Below are 18,019 nucleotides of genomic sequence, written 5' to 3'. Positions count from 1 at the left end.
GCTAAAACACCAATATTAAATGCAAAGAAAACTTCACGCGCGCACGACAGATACTGTTTTGATGTTAGATCACACTAGTAGGATGATACTGCCCTGATGTTAGATCACACACAAATCACACTTGTAGATAGATTGTCATAAACACAGCGCATTTATTTAACACGGTGAATACATCAGAGTGGAAGTCTCTTGTAGAATTAAGCTAAACATAACGCTAATTGTTAAGACAGATCAAGTCATGTAATCAGTAATTAGTTCTATGTGAAAATGTTTGCTAGTTAAAACAAGTTAAAAATGTTGAAACTTTAAAGAAAATCATATTAGTTTTTTTTTTATGTTTTTTTTTTGGCACCCCTCTGCGTGTGACACCCCTTAAGGGTGGCGCACGTGGCATTGTGCCCCCCTTGCTCCCCCTTACTACGCCTTTGCAACGGGTAAAATTTACACAATAAGATTATAGGTACCTTGTAAAGCAACTCAGTAGTAGGAACTCCTCTTCCAACGGGTCTATATAAGACAACAAGGCAACTTTTTGTATTTGCTAGATCGATAATGTTATAATGTGTCGCCTATTTATTCTGTGTAGATTTGAATTTGGAATCCAATTTTAATGATGGCAAAACCAAAAGATTTCAACGTACCGCCCTCACCAACTTTTTCTACATGTCTTTAGTAGGCCTACACTTCTGACACTAACAAAAACTAGTTCTGTTGAATCTGTTCCCGTGAAGCACATTGTGTAACTCTGTAGCATCTATTAGAAATGCTCATCTATTGAAGAGAAATTGTTATTTTATTTATTCGGTGTACAGAACAAAAAAAGTGCTGATAATCTATTCAAAAAGTTTTATCAAACTTTGCCCTTTGAAGCATGGGTGTAGCCTGTGAGAGAAGTTGGGGTTCACCCCACCCCCGAAATGAAATTCCCCCCTGCGGGGGGGGGGGGTCGGAATTTAGTGGCAGATTTTTTGCTTTGACTTTGTTTATTTAAGGAGAGAGAGTTTAATATTAAACCATCACTAGCGCATTCAAAGGGTTTTTGAGTTTAAAACCCCCTACCAAGGGTTTTGCAGTTAAATTGCAGTTGAACTGCAAATAAACACTACATCTATAGAACAAGTAAAGGCATATAAATATCTAGGCGTTATCATCAACAACAAGCTTTCATGGGAAGACCACCTTGGAACTCTGACAAAGAAAACAGCCCAGCGACTCTTTTCTCTATACAAACTCAACAGTTTTAAATTAAACAAGAAGATCCTTGAGACATTTTACGGCGCGACTGTACAAAATCTGCTAACATACGGAATAAGTTGTTGGCAAGGCAACGCCTCATCTAAACTGTTGCAACGTCTAGAAAACATCATTAAAAAAGCATCAAAAATTACACTCACAACATTACCACATTTAAAGGAACTTTTTGAACAAACGTGCCTAAGAAAAATCGAAAAAATCTTGGAAGACAACGGCCACCCGCTCCATCAGAACTACGCCCGGTCGTCGCGAAGTGGGCGACTTCTGTCAATCAAAACAAGAACGGAGCGGTACAAAAACTCGTTCGTACCTCACTCGGTCAGACTCTATCACCACCACTCATTGATCAGGGAACATGAAATGCACCAAGATACCTGTGTGTAGTCGCTGAATGAACTCTTTATGTTGTCTGTTGTATTTATGTGAGTCCTTGTAATCACAACAAATTTCCGTAAGGATCAATAAAGCAGTTTTAGTCTTAAATCCCCCTCTTCTATAAAACAAAATCAAAAAAAAAATAATGTAAACGACAATTCCCAGATTCCAAGAGCATAGCTAAGGGGGGTTTTGATTTTAAGGGGAGGTATCCCTGAAAATCTTATTTTTGTTATTTCTGAAGCTAGGCCTTTGAAATTTGTTATGGTAACATATAATGATATTCTAAAATAAATAATGCTAAAAAAAAGTTTTTTTGAATGATGGTTGCCATGGTAACGGCGGCCATATTGTTTATTGTATACAAATTAAAACTCTTAATTTTGTAAAAACTATTTATCAGAAATACATGAAATTGAATTAAAAGATAAGAAAAAAGGATCCTCTAAATTAGTACAACGTCAGAATTAAAGATTTAAGTATGTTAAATTTTTTACAAATTTTTGAATTTTTAGTATTTTTTAGACCTAAAAAAACAGGATAAATATTAATTAAAAATACTTTTAAAAAAAAGTAAATAAAATATTGAAAAAAAATCATTGTACGAGTAATTTTAATGATGTCCTTAAGAAGTGTTTCAAATTTCATCAAAATCTATCAAGTAGTTTAGGAGAAATTCCTAGTAAAGCACAATGACATGTGCAAAAACAAACATTTTGAGAAAAATGAGTTTAAAGTATAAATTTTATTAAGATTTTGTTTCATAGACTATACAAAAACATTAAAAAAACATGTTTTAGACACAGATTTAAGCAATAAAAATGATTGTAATGCAAAGAAAAATGATTGATCTACTTGATTATGTTATTAGTTAAAAATCGATATCCTAGACCTAAAACTCAATTTTCTTTAGGGATACCTCCCCTTAAAACCCCCTCCGAAATTTAAGGTAAAACCCCCTCTTCAATATAAGACTATCCATACAACAGTCACCAGATTCTATGAGCGTAGCCAAGAGGGATTTTGTGTTAACCCCCCCCCCTCCAGCGAGGTTTGCAGCTAAAAACCACCTCTTCAATATAAAAAAAAAGCAAATTAGACATTCAAAATTCTATGAGCGTAGCCAAAGGGGTTTTGAGTTTAAACCCCCCTCCAGCGGGATTTGAAGCTAAAAATACATCTTCAATATAAAAAAAGTAAATTACACACTTAAAATGCTATGATATTAGCCATAGGAGGTTTTGAGTTTAAAGCCCCCTTCAAAATCCACCAACAGAGAGTATTGATGTTGAACACCTCTCTCTTCAATATTATTTAAAGCAAACTCAATTGACCAAATTCTATGAGCGTAACTAAGGGGGTTATTTAATGTGTTGAAAAAAAAACTTCAGAATTAGTTTGTTTTTTTTTAAATCCCCTAACAGATTATTTTGACGATAACACTTCCCTTTTCGATATAAAATCTAAAGCAAAGTACAGTCACTAATTCCAAGAGCGCAGGCAAGAGAGGTTACAAATATCTACCAGTGGCTGGGCTCCATTAATAAAGTGCAGTGAATAGTCATCTGCCGAAATTGAAAAAGACTAAATGTGGCTCAATTATAGAGATCGGGTCTCAATCATGGAAATCCTTTTGCGAACTAGGAGTCGATCACTTAGTAAGGTTGTGACAGAGCGTCGCATGAGGCTTGCGGGACATGTTCTCCGACAAAATGAATTACGCATAATAAGAGTTGCGATAACATAGGGGCCATTTTGAGGACATCGCAAACAGGGAAATCCTAGTATAACTTTCAATGCTGGACCACAGAGCAGGTGGGAAAAGGCTTCAGACATTGCCAGTGACAGATTTTTGTGGAAGCAGCATGCCGCACAATACGCCGAGCGGCGCCTGAGGATCTAAGTAAGTAAGAATAGCAGATTAGGTTTTTGAAATAACTTTTTAATAGCAGGATAATGCACTGTAGATAACTCATAATATGCATTTTGTTGGCTCTCAATATCGGAAATAGTGTTTGGTGGTGGGGCTCCGCTCCGAACCCCGCTCCCCCAGACCCCCTTGCTGGCAAGGGCGGGGAGTCTACACATTTTCCACTAATGCCAGGAAGTACCTATTCCAGGTACAATAAACGTCTTCCGAAAGAATGAAGAGTCAGAATAAAATGAAGATTAATTATGTACACACACACCACATATATATATTTGGTGGTTGGCGGAAAAATAACCCAGAGGTCCGTGGATCGGAACCACGCTCTGCTACCACTTGTTATACTAGGAACGCTACACTAAATAAACAACGCTAACACTATAACGCCAGATTCATGAGTGAATTTATTTACACACTTTGTTAACACACATGACACATAACATTCTAACATTCACTCTCTTGGTCAAGGGGAATCATTCAAGCTACTCATATAAACAATGTAAACACCCTTCTCCCCCCCCCCCCGGAAAAAAATTATGGCTACGCCCATGCTTAGAGGCACTATACAATCAAATTTTCGAGGCTATTCCGTTTCTAAAATCTGTTTCATTTAGTTGGCAAGATTTAAGTTTTATTTCCCGTCCTTGGGAGGCGCGGTGGCTGAGTGGTAAAGTGCTTGGCTTCCGAACCGGGGACCGGGGTTCGAATCCTGGTGAAGACTAGGATTTTTGATAAAGGGATCTTCGGGCGCCTCTGAGTCCACCCAGCTCTAATGGGTACCTGACATTAGTTGGGGAAAAGTATAGGCGGTTAGCCACATGACACTCTCGTTAACCGTTGGCCCCAGAACCAGATGACCTTTACATCATCTGCCCTATAGACTACAAGGTCTGAAAGGGGAACTTCCGTCCTTGACATTGTTTAGTTTATCGTGAAAATCTCCAATAAGCAGTGGTGTAGCTAGTGTGGAGGGATGGGGAGGAGAATTTGAAGATCCCCCCAGACCTCCACTTAAGGGATCTCCCAAATGAATGTCATCATGATTTACTAGAAAGAACAGAAAAAAAAAACACAAAGAAAAACTTGAATTCCCACAATTCTGAGAAGTTCCTGGCATCTTTGAAATTTCTTGCAGAATTTGATGAAGTTACGAAACACCACTTACATAGAATCCAATATGGGAAGACACATTATTTGTCACTAGAAATTCAAAATGAGTTTATTAACTTGATGGGCAATAAAGTTGGGGAATCAATTGTTGGGAAAGTTAAGCAAGTTTGTTACTTTTCTCTGATACTTGATTCCACTCCAAACGTTTCTCATCAAAAACATGTATCCCTAATAGTTCGTTACTTGGATGTTGATAATTTCGAAATAAACGAGTTAATTTGGTTACTTTAAACTGAGATAGATCCAGCAATTGTCTTTTTTTTTTTTTTTGGAAGTGTACATGAATTGTTCAACTTTTTTTCCCAATTCACCCCAGAGATGGGCCAAACTGAAGGAAGCTGGAGCCGGGAGTTTAAAAAAGGAGAGTAATACAAGTTGGTCTGCAAGAGAAGAAGCTACGTCGGCAGTTTCCTTGCATCTCGACAAAATCATCAAGCTGTTGGAGAAACTTTCTCAATCAACAACTGAAAGAATGGACACTAGAAGCAGAAGCAGAATCTTCTTCATGCAGTGGAATATTGTGAATTTTTCGCTTATCTGGAATACTGGTCAAATCTCCTGCGCCCAATTAACATAGTTCAGAAACGTCTGGACTGCACATACGGGAAGCTGCTGAAGAAATTAAAACCCTTTCCTGCTGTCTGCAAAATGATGAGAAACTGACGAAACTGATCACCCAATCCATCGAAAGAGCAAAAGAAGGTAGAGAATGCTATGGATCTCTTGTAATCAAAACCACCAGAAGAAAGAAAAGACTTGATGGGAGTTGAGTTTTGATATAGGACTGTCAATAGAACTGCAATTCAAACGTGTTGCGACAAAAGTACTGGACATACTTCCTATGGAGATGAAGGTCAGATTTCAAAGGCTGAAAAACCACGTGGACACCTTTCGGTTTCTTCTGGAACCAAGACACCTCTTGGAGTCTATGGATGATGACACGCTGATGAAAAACTATGTTACTTGATGAAATGCAGGCCAATCGCTTGTTCAATGATGTCATTGATGCACGATCACTTCTCATCAACAAACCAGTAGGCCTACTACAATCACCAACTGACATATTGAGGAAGCTGGCTTCATATGGTAATGATGTTTACTCAAACCTTTCAACCTCCATCCGAATACTGCTAACTCAGGCCACTTCCATTGCGTCATGTGAGAGATCATTCTCAAAGCTCAAGTTAAATTTCAGGAGCACAATAACGCAAGAAAGGCTTAACAGCATGGCTTTAATGTCAGTGAAGTCACAAATACTAGACAGTAGATGTAGATTATGTTATAGATGACTTTGCTGCACAGAAAGCACGACATGAAGCGATATAAATTGAGATTTATCACTTGTGCATTATCTCACAAATAAACAACGGTATTATTTATCACAAGAGTCTTAATAATTATTTTTTGTTAATTTTACTGATTTACTGTACCAATTTGAATTTACGCTTATATATTTATTAAGTACATTATCCCATGTCATGATGTCGACTGTCAAAATGCAAGGTGCCCCCAAAGAGGTCAATTCCCCCGGGCCCCCAAATACCTAGCTACTCCTCTGCCTCTGCCAATAAGGGTCAGAACTTGAATATTGTTTTTGTGAGATAATTTCCTCTTCCAGTTTACTTATTACCATCTATATTGTTTAAGTTTAAAACCTCTCCATCTGGAAGGTTTTTAAAATTAAAGCCCTCTGACTGAGAGGGGTTTAAACTCAAAACCCCCCTTCGCTACGCTCAAAGAATCTTGAATGTGTAATTCGTTTTTTTTTTTTTTGGGGGGGGGGGAGGGTTGATGGGTTGATGGGGTTTTTAACACAAAACCCCTCTTCTCTACGCTCATAGAAGCTGGTGACAGATGTATGCTTTAGTCTTATATTGAAAAGGGGGTTTTATCCTGAAATAATTTAGGAGGGGTTTTAGAATCAAAATCCCCCTTATCTTTCCTCTTGGAATTTGGGGATTATCGTTTGCTTTTTTTTTTTTTCATAGAAGAGGAAGTTTAATCCACAAAACCTTCTGGAAGGTCAAATGATGGTTTAATATTAAAATTTCATCTAAAATAACCAAAATCAAAGCACAAAAATTAATCAAAAAAAATCCCCCCCCCCCCCCGCGGGGAGAGATTTCATTTCGGGGGTGGGGGTTACACCCCAAGAACTCCCCTGGCTACGCCCATGCCTCGAATTCCCCTGGATGGGGGGATTTTAAACTCAAAACCAGGGGCGGGCTGACTATATGGGCAATACCCGGCCGCTACCCAAATGGGCCGGTAGGGCCACCCGAATGGCCGCATGGATGCCACTATGAAACGTATTGAATTGTTAAAGATTTTATAATACTCTCTAACAAAAGTGACCCTTTGAGCGTCGTGTTGAAAAACAATCTTGATCAGACTCTACAGTGTAAAACTAATTTAATCGATCCCATTTTCCAAACTAATGAAGAGCCTACACCCGCAGACAAGAGGCGTGATGGCTGAGTGGAAAAGCTTGGCTTACGAACCTAGGGGTCCCGTGTTCAAATCCTGGTGAATCCACCCAGCTCTAATGGGTAACTGACATTAGTTGGGGAAAAGTGAAGGTGGTTGGTCGTTGTGCTGGCTACATGACACCCTGGTAAACCGTGGGCCACTAAAATATAGGACATTTACAGATACAGATGACCTTAAAAAAACGTATGTCCTTTACATCATCTGCCCCATAGATCGCAAGGTCTGAAAGGGCGACTTTATCAAACTTAACAATGATTTTGAGGAGGTAGAGATCTGGAGACCCATCTTATGATGTACATATTATGGGTCGGATAGTGTAGAAATACACACAGAGGCGTAGCTAGGCTGGGGGGAGGGAGGGGGAGAATTTAAAAATCCCCCGGGACCCCACTTGAGGGGGGCCTCAAATGAGTGTTTTTACATTAAATATTAAATATTACGCAAAATGCAGGGGCCCCCTAAGAGATCAAGCCCCCCCGGGCCCCAAAATATGGCAAATTCCTAGCTACGCCACTGAATGTCCGGGCCGATTTTGACACCCAGTCCGCCCCTGCTCAAAACCCCCCTTGACAGCGCTGGGGCAATTTAAATGATGACATTAAAATCTAACATTAAAATCTCACAAAAAAAAAACAACAGCAACAAAACATTAAGCACCCCTACCCCCGGCTACGCCCATGCTCTCTCTCTCTCCTATTAAAAAAAATCCGAAAACTCTTATGAAACATTTAAGACGATATGACAATATTTTGATTTACAAAGACTGTAATAAAACCTTTTTTAAATTATTTTTTTAAAGCTACGTTTCCATTCATTTTTAATATCTTCAAAAATGTCTTTTTCCTCTCTATCGTAGAGTGGTGGAGTCTATAAACTTGAGTTCTAGATCTGGTCTTTGTGATCAATAACAGCTCTGCCTCTACAAACAAGTTTTGGAATCGCTGAGCTCATCTAAAGGAGGACGAAAAATCTATTCTTATTATTTCCAGAATTACTCCAGTACTGTCTAATGTTGAGCTTTCGGTCGAGTGCTTCTAATCTTGCTTGATAGAAGTTGCTGCAAATGTTCTAACATGAGGGAAGAGAGAGCGAGGAAAAGAGGAGTGTCCCCCCGTAGTCAGGCAAGCCGTGCAAGCGAGCGGTAGTTTAGCAGTAGCCCGTGCTCAGGGCCAGTTTCTGTGTCTACAGCACCAAAACTGACTGACGGCGTGTGACATTAATTTTAGTTTTGGCGATTTTTTTTTTATGTTTGTTTATGATTATGTTTATATGTGAATTTTTAGATCCAAGGTGTCAATGTTTAGACTGCAGAGGATTGCTGGATTCTTATATTGGTAGCTCTTAAGTGTAGATTTAGTTTACATCTATGAAGAGACTGAGTATTTTGTGTCGTTGATCTTATAAAATTCGAAAGTTCCGATTGACTGGTCTCATTGATTGAACACTCAACTGCGGCATTGTTCTCCCGCTACTCTAGATTCTAGATTTACTGTACTGGACCTTAGCAGTCTTGGATACATTTGTCACTGTGTTGTTTCCTTTTTCAATTTCAAACTACTGGATGAATTGAAGGTATGTTTACATTTCTTTTAAAAAATTAGCTCTATTCTAGATCTAGAGTCTATTAGAGTAGTTCAAGTAGTTGGATTTTAGATTCACTGAGAATTTAGAGGAAGAAATAATAAGCCATTTAGGGCCCAATCACATCATCAATGATCAAGTCCCAAGCATTATTTTTTATAATTTAACTAGATTTTACTAGATCTAGATCTAGATTTTACTAGATTCTAGATCTAGATAATCTAGATCTAGAATTATCTAGATTCTAGTCATTCTCTACACCTTAATAATAAATAATTTAATAGACCTAGATCTAGATCTACATTCTACATCTAATAGATGATCTATTATAATAATATTTAATAATAATATTTATATAATATTCTAATCTAGTCTATACTGCTATTATTATATTATAGATCTAGATCTAATTATGAATATCTATTCTATAGTTAGACTAGAATCTGTATAAGTAAATAAGTATAAGTAGTATAAGATAATAAGTATATTAGTATATAGAATAAAAATAATAGATCTATATAGACTATAATATAGATCTAGATCTATATATATAAATATACATAATATAGAATATATATATATATATAATATATTTATATATAAAAATATATAAATATAAAATATATTTATATATATATGTATATAATATATATATATTTATAGATCTATATATTTATATATACATAATACATATGATATATCATTATATCAAGATTATTATATATCAAGTTAATCAAGATTCTAATAATTTTAGTCTAGCCTCTACCACTACTAGATCTAGATTTAACTACATTCTTCTAGATTTAAAATCTAAATGATACTACTAGATTGTAGATCTAGTAACTAGTAACACTGAACTGTTGAGTATTTACTGTGTATAAATTTTATTATTTACATAGATTTATATACTAAGATCTAATCTATATTATATATATATATATAATATTATAAATTCTAAAAATATAGGCTATTTAATCTATAAATAATAGATTAATAGATCTAGATTAAATATTTTTATATTATTATTTATCATTATTGGTTGCCTTCACTATGCCATGGCCTAGGTTTATAAAAATACATTTACATCTCTATAGCTATAGCCTAGGCTTAAATTAACATTAATTGTAAAATAGTGTTCAGGTAATTATTGAATTACATATATACGTTTAAAGATATTAAGGGAGTGTAGCCTAATTTTCCAATGTAAATCTAGATCTCTAGTCTATATATTTTATATATTATATCTATCTATCTATCTCTCTCTCTATATATATATACATGTATGAACATGTATACAATATACAATTTTTAAAAGTGCTATGCTATATAGACTAGATTTTTAGGATCATATATATTAAATTTAGAACGAGAATTATATATATTTATATAGATAATAAAATGTATCTCTACATTCAAAGTATTTGAAGCTATTGATCTTAACTGACACAGGTTGTGACATTGCAGGTCATTGTTGATCTCTCTATAATGATTGTCTCCAACTGTTAAGCGGTCGGATTTTCAAACCACCCATATAATTGTTAAGTAGTACATTTACCCTAAAAGACATCTAGACCATTTTCCCCATTTATCTTAAAGGTGCTTTATAAATATGGTTCTAAACTATAGTGTATAGTGTGTGTACACAGTCAGACTCAAATGCATCATATGTATACCTATGTTTAATTAATTAGTATTTGTGTAATATTTTTACACAATGTTTAAAAGCAAAACTGGTAAAAAAAAAAAACTTACCTGTTACATGACAATAATATCATTTAGATACTTAACCATAATGTATATATTATATGATCCTTGTAGATCTATCTAAAGCTCATTATAAAATATATAACTAACTTGTTTGTTAGTTCATGCAAACGTCTTGTTTGACTAAAATTATTCAATATAATATTGAATTTATTAATCATAGGCTACACAAGGTAGACATTTCTAATTTAGTAAATTAAATACATTCATTTGAAGCACATTAGTCTGTATCCAATGTGGCAAAATTTGCAGCTCTCAATTGCATCAGCCAAGTCAATATTGTATAAAATCTGAATGTCTTAGTATTATTATTAAATGTCTGTAATATTGTTATTAAATGTCAGTACCGTTAAGGAGATTACTTTTTAAAAGTTTTTAAAAGATTTGTTACAAGCTGTATTCCCTCAGTTAACTGATCACATGATTATCAAAATCACCCCCCACCCCTTTAAAAGAAAGCATCACTTATATATTAGAAATTGAAGAATAGAATCATTACACCTTGTATGATCATTTAGATTTGTTCTATACTTTAAAAAAGATAAGATTTGAGCATAAAGAAAAAAAACTTTGCAAAAGAAGTTTTCACAAACTTAGTTGTGTCCTATAAAAAAACAAAACAATTACACTACAAACATAGATGTTTCACTGATTGCTAATGTTGAAAATTAAATATAAATACAAGTTTATTTTCTCAGTCTGATATCTAGACTACAAAAATGCCTTGAAATGTTAGTAGTGCAGCCTTCAAACCAAACAAGAGATGTACAATTTACATTGAAAGTTGATAGAATATAATTTTCTGTGAGCAGATCTTTATATTAGAATCAAATCTCATGTAAACTAATCTTCAATACTCAACAATTGCTAAAAATAACATTGGATGAAATAAAACTTTTTTTTTTTTTTTTTTTTTTACTTATAATAGAACTGAAGAATGTTCAATGAAACAAAATATGCAGAGGAGTTGTCTCCTTCTCTTAATGTGTCACATCAAATCTTTCTCTTCATTTTTATCATTTACATGCATTCCATATCTATAGAACATGTTCTGTGGAATTGTTTTGTTTTTAATAGTCACTATTAAAAGATCAAATATTGTTTTGATACTTTTTGGTTCTAAATATTTTGTTAAAATTTTTTTTTAGCTGTAACACTCTTCAAGTTATGACCACAATTTGTTTTAAACTTCATACAGAAATTTGTGTCAAAGGAAATAGAGTTACAACAAACTTTGAAAAGACTTAGTGGATTTAGATTTCAAGGAAATGTAAAGTTTTTGACTATCCAAAACATTTCCCATGCAGGTCACTTTTGGAGATATTGAGATGATCTGCTAATGGATTATAGCACAGTTCCTGTCATTGATGAAAGCATAATGAACCACTTGATCCACATAATACACTTTTAAGATGAAAAACTCAGAACTAGATGGTCCAAGGAGGACTTTATACGGTCTGTTACATTTTGACCTTAAGTACTGCACAAGTGATGCTAAATGTCTAAAAAGTCTGGGATTACTTGTGATTCTACACACCATAAGTCTGTTTCATTCAGCACATGGACTGGATTTAGGTAAGTTCATTTGTTTTTTTAGAGGGACAAATATATCCACACATTTGAATTGCTTTAGAAACATATTTTTTGTAAAAAAAAATAAATAAAATAAGTGCAGTTACTCATTGATGGATTACTTTTAACTACTAATACTACTAATTTATAATAAACATTAAAATACAAGAAAAGTAAAAAATTTTCCCCACATTGAAAAAGGTGATGATGTGTCATTCTGATAGGTACTGTCACAAAAAAAGCACTGTATATATATATGTAGTATAAATATATTCAAATTGGTTTTGAATTTTTCTTTTTCTTGATGGCAAACTTATGCCTTTTTATTTCTAAAATAATAATGATAATAATAATAATCAATCTTTATTATCCATTTATTAGGAAATGTGTCATCTTACAATTTGTGCATTATACCAAACAAAACGTTATAACTATAGAAAACAAAATACTACATTCACATTTTAAAAAAAATATTTTTGCCAAAGAACTTACCAGCAGTATTTAGGATTCTATGAAAGTTTATTTTTTATTTTTAATGTTCAGATTGCCATACCAGGCAGTGATATTAAAACTTAAAATATATTGCAAATGTGAGCATAATAAAACATTGCCAAAGCATTTTCGCTAACATTAAATGAGGACATTTTGCTAAGTAATTGTAATCTTTTTTTGCTGATATAAAAAAAATTATGTATTGTCTCAGATAGTACCAAGGTAAATAAAAGTTTGTACTGTTTCAATAGTCTCTCCAGCTACAGAAAAAAAATAAATTTTCCTTCCTTTTCCCTAAGAAAATGGATTATCATTTCATTGTTGTTTTTTTTTATGGCATTAAATATTTAAAAAAAATATTCTTACATTTTTTTTCAATGTGTTCTATTTCTCTAAAATACTTTTATTTACTTTTGGAGGACTAGTATAATATATTCTTTTTTTAAGGTTTTTTTTTTTTGCTCCTTTCATTGTTAATTATAATATATCTAGTTGTTAAAGGTTCTAAACATATTCTACCACTTGCTATTCTTGCATCTAGCCCCAAGGTATATATGTAACCAGAGATGATATATATTATATAATAATAATAATATATAAAGTGGAATGTAAGGTGTATATCCCCCATGGAAATCAAAACACATAGAAATCAAAACGTCTGACCAATCTTGAGAGTTATTTGGTTTTACTGTTTTAATTAATTAATGTCAGACATTGCACCTTACTAAGAGAACTTATTAGTAGTTATTGCCATCAAATCTCACTGAGGAAGCTTTATAGAACAAATATTTTTATGTCTTTATTTTTTTTTATTGAACTTTTTTTTTTTTAATACAAGAAGTACATTATGGAAAAAAATATTTTTTTCATATACACGCTAGCAGAGTATATGTGTGTCTGTGTTCTGTGCCCAACTAGACAAGAACAGGTCGTGGCTTGGGTCTCAAAATGGAGAACGTGGGAGTGTGAAGTCATAACTTGATTGATGGCCAGCCCCGAGCTGAGTTTATTTGAAGTTTCTTGCGCTACCCTTTTGACAGGACGGCCAATACACTTTTCTGTTTATTTATTTGTTCAACTCCCGCAGTTAGACTTATTAGAGATATTAGACTCCGCGTTCTCTTGCACTTGGTACAATTATTGCCCTTGTTATACGCCTGCTTGTTGGCTAGGATATAATGAGCTGTATTCAGGAACTATGTTTGTGGCGCATTGCTTCCAATTAAAGAAACCAGTTTTTACATACAAGAGCTCGTATTACGTAGAGGTCTATGCGTTTTTTTTCTCTCTAACTCCTACGCAATTCTATTTCCCCCCCCCCCCAACTTCAAAATACAATTGTCATTTGGTGGACTAGTTTATTCTTTTGTTTAAAGTTTTTTTTTCTTTTTCATCACAAAATACCTATTTTAAATTTTTTGTTTCGTACTGCACAGCTCTGTTTTAATGAATAAGATGTACTATTTATACATTAAAATGTCAAAAAGCCTATCCCTATTCTTAAAACTTTAAAACATTTTTTTTTGTTCAAAGTTAACTTGACTAGCTAAATGTCTAAAGTAAAAAAAAGTACAGTTCCCCTTTCAGACCTTGTGGTCTGTAGGGCAGATGATGTAAAGGTCATCTGATTCTGTGGCCTACGAATAACGAGGGTGTCATGTGGCCAGCACAACGACCAACCGCCTTTACTTTTCACCAACTATTGTCAGGTACCCATTAGAGCTGGGTGGACTCAGAGGCACCCAAAGGATTCACCAGGATTCGAACCCGGGATCCCTGGTTCAGAAGCTAAGTGCTTTACCGCTCAGCCACTGCGCCTCCAGCTAGTCTAGTTAACGGATTAAAATTTTCATATAATAATGTTACTTTGTCGGAATGTAAGATTTTTGTGTTCATTCGCTATAGTAAATATTATTCTTATTTTGTCGGGATAAATCATTTGGTTTGTAACATTGAAACTTGAATGAAACTTCTGTAGGATCAAGTCAAAAGTATGTTTTACTGTGTGCAGCTTAAGCGAAACAAAACAACAGAGTCAATAGCATACAATGGAGACATTTAGAGCCTCGATCTGAAATTGGATTTCCCAATAGCATGCAGAAAGTTTTGTTTGATGCTATTTCTCGAAGTAACACTTCCTCTAGATGCTTGATCGAAAGCTCTCTTTACAACTGTTTACTACTTAACCATTGAAATAACACTTTTATAAGCATGCTATTTGAGATGTACACCGGTACTAGTGTTTGGGTCTGGGGGGGGGGCATGCTTTGTGTGAACCACATCCCTGGCAGCCCAACTACGTCATACGCATGCATAATGAGCAGCCCTCTCCCCCATCACTGCTAGCAAGTCTGTCACAGTTGTAAGGTCTCGCTGACCCCCCTTTCTCCTTCCGAAAATCTTTTGAAGACAACAAAGGCTTTCATTACTCATGGGTGTCTTTGAAATGTCTTTGTCTTGTTCGGACTTCACATGAATCATAATGGCGTGTCTCCCTGGCCTGTCTCTCTGTACAGCACACCACTGCATTACGCTTGATTTATTTCCTTGACCAGTTCTTTGAATCCAGAAGACAAGTTTTCTATGACAGTATTACAGAGTGCCTTCCCTTGATACACAATGAAATAACACAATGTTTTGTTCCATCCGACGCTGTCTCACAGTTTACATTTGTTACTGCCCCCCCCCCCTCCCAGCATTATAAAGGCACACCACACACTCACTCATTCACTCTCGTGTTTTAGTTTGTGAAGATTTTCTTGCGCGTCACAACTGTGTGGCCATCTGAATTCTTTATTTCCAAAGGGGGACAATCATTCCATCCTACAACTTTTTGAACTTTTGTGTGTACACGAACACACGCGTGTGCTTGAGACCTGTGCCATAGAAACATGATTCAAACAACACAGGCACACAAAACTTTGTTGTTCATTGCATTAATAAAGTTGAAAAAGAATTATTGTTTGTGGGAATAGCCAACAACAGCTATTTCAAACCCTTTCGTCTCAGTTTTAAAAAATGCATAATACAATAGACTTTCATTCCTTAATACTTCGGTAACTGACCCATACACATATATAGTGGTAGGGAAAACCCAGCGATAGCTAGTTCAAACTGATTCGTCTGTTTTAAATGTTGTTTAGAATTGTCTTTTCATGTAGGCGGCCTTACATAACTCAAAGTAACTATTATCAAATCAATCCATACATATAATGGTTATGAAAAAGAGCAAATGAGCAGTCGAGACACAGTCCTTAATGTGGAACGTAGTCATAGTAATAGAAGAAATATATATGTGTATTAAGTATTCTTGGACTAAACCATATTGGCAATGATTGAATGTGTGCTGCATTAAATGAAGAGCTATTTGCCGAACTATTGTAATTAAGCAAAGCGAAGTGTGTCCACCTCATGAAGTCATTCTCTTCACTTTCTTATGTTTTCATGACAAATTTTGAAGACATTTTTGTCTCCCTTCACTCTCTTTAGTGGAGAGCTTTTTACCTGCTAAATGCCAAAGTCTGGGAAGACATTCAGGGGAAGATAATTCACAACATGCTAAACCGACCCAAGTACTTGATGTGCCGTGCTTATTTATTTTATAGGTTGTTTTTTTATGTAACTGTTTTTACGGTAGAGAAAATAGGTTCAAACGTAATTACGTTGTTTTTTTTTATAACCGACAATCTATTATTTATACAAGATAGGAATTACTGTTACTATAATCAGAGTTATAGCATTGTTTTTAATTCCGTCAATAGATACTTGATATATGTATATCTCTATATATATATATATATATATATATCATCTGCCAGTCTCTATATAACTACTTTTATTACTTATAACTCACGTGGAAAAAACAGCTTAATGAAAAAGTCATCTGAATATTCCTGAGACAATTCTAGCAAACTTTACCCTACATGCTGTTATGTTTGACTAACTGGCGGTCCAGCAGCCAATCATCTTATTTCTAGATGTTCCCAACGCCACAGAAGGAGGCCATAGATGACGTTCCAATAAAATTTAAACGTTTTATACACACTCGTGGTCATATTATATAGAGATATATTCTGAGCAAGCCCCTTCCTTTTTTTTTCTCTTGCCCCTAAATCGTTTTCTACGCTATACAGAAATCTACATCTGGTTGAAAGGATTCGATTCTAATACCTTTGAATAAACAATCAACTAACTTCTTTCTAGTACACAATAAATCTAATTTCTATTTTTTTTTTTAGCGGCCCCCGAAAGTTGAAAAGACGCTATTAGTTTTGTGTGGAATGCCTGTCCGTCCGTCCCGATTAGATCTCGTAAACTAGAAAATATTTTAGGCTATTCAAAGTTCTGATGCAACGGTTCCTTTTTTCTTTTCTGAAAGCGAAAAATGTAATTTTTAAAATCACTTATGCAAGCAGTTTTTTCATAAAAATACACCACTTTTACAACTATTCACTATTAATAGTAACAAACACGGGAGGCTCTTTAGTAAGGGAGATATCCATTTACCATATCTTAACACATTTATGCAAATGGTTGTAGATTTTCTGTCAAATTTTTTTTTTTACATTTATATTGCTAAGTTAAGTAAGTTCTGTTATACTAACTACTACATTTACACATAATAATGTTTACTTTTTTTTAAAGAGAAAAATCTATTTAGTATGCATATAAGCTGGACATAATTTATAACAACAATTAATAAGTAGTTTTTCATATTACCGCGTGAACTGCATCGTCTCATCACAACTATAGAACTGCACATAAGTATTTTTTTTTTTTTTTTACGGAAATGTTTTATGCTTGAGGAATAAGAGATTGTTCCTTTAGAAAACAATTAAAGCAATTATACATTCATTATAAGACATTAGTTTGGCCAGGTTAACATCTAACTTCACATTCACTTTCACCTATCCTTTGGTCTGCGGACCGCTGGGGCACCACACAAGATCCATCAACTTTCTTTCTCCATTCTTCCCTGTCATTTGTCTTTGATAGAATTTCTTCCTGATGTTCTTTCGGAACATTTTGAAACCTGCCATTTTACCTGCCTGGGTGGACCACTTCGGGGGAACTGTCTTTGTAACCTTGTTATTTATGGACTTGACAGAAAGCCTGTAAAATGTTTGTTAATTTAATTTTGATCCATTTCCATTGTTAGAGTTTGTTTCCCTACTCATCCAGCCGTCATATTAGTTTTGTTTTTGGACATGTCGTTTTTCTTTTGTAAATTATTTTATTTCCACTACAAAGTTATTTTAATGTGCGCAAACATTTGTAAATACGTTCTTCAAATGTCTACCACGTGACTAGGAATGTACTGTACAATGACAGCCAAAAAAAAAAACAACTGTAACAAACGTTTGACGTTTACGAAAAGTATATGGGCTACTTAAA

General features: G+C 34.5%; 1 protein-coding gene across 3 annotated transcripts in view; it reads left to right on the top strand.

Annotated features, from left to right (window-relative positions):
• Window positions 1-8,255: 8,255 nt before the first annotated feature.
• Window positions 8,256-18,019, top strand: part of LOC106072990 (discoidin domain-containing receptor 2-like) — an 89,848-nt gene continuing 80,084 nt past the window's right edge. For 2 of the 3 annotated variants that reach the window (XM_056042432.1, XM_056042430.1), the window contains exons 1-2: window positions 8,256-8,788; window positions 11,710-12,136. In XM_056042432.1, the coding sequence (XP_055898407.1) occupies window positions 11,974-12,136 (163 nt within the window). In that variant the 5' untranslated portion in view covers window positions 8,256-8,788; window positions 11,710-11,973. The remainder of the gene's footprint in view (window positions 8,789-11,709; window positions 12,137-18,019) is intronic. The other variant, XM_056042431.1, reaches the window with a different exon arrangement.

This window comes from Biomphalaria glabrata, chromosome 9 (assembly GCF_947242115.1).
Source record: "Biomphalaria glabrata chromosome 9, xgBioGlab47.1, whole genome shotgun sequence".
Lineage (NCBI taxonomy): Eukaryota > Metazoa > Mollusca > Gastropoda > Planorbidae > Biomphalaria > Biomphalaria glabrata.
This window is presented reverse-complemented; position numbering and strand designations above follow the sequence as displayed.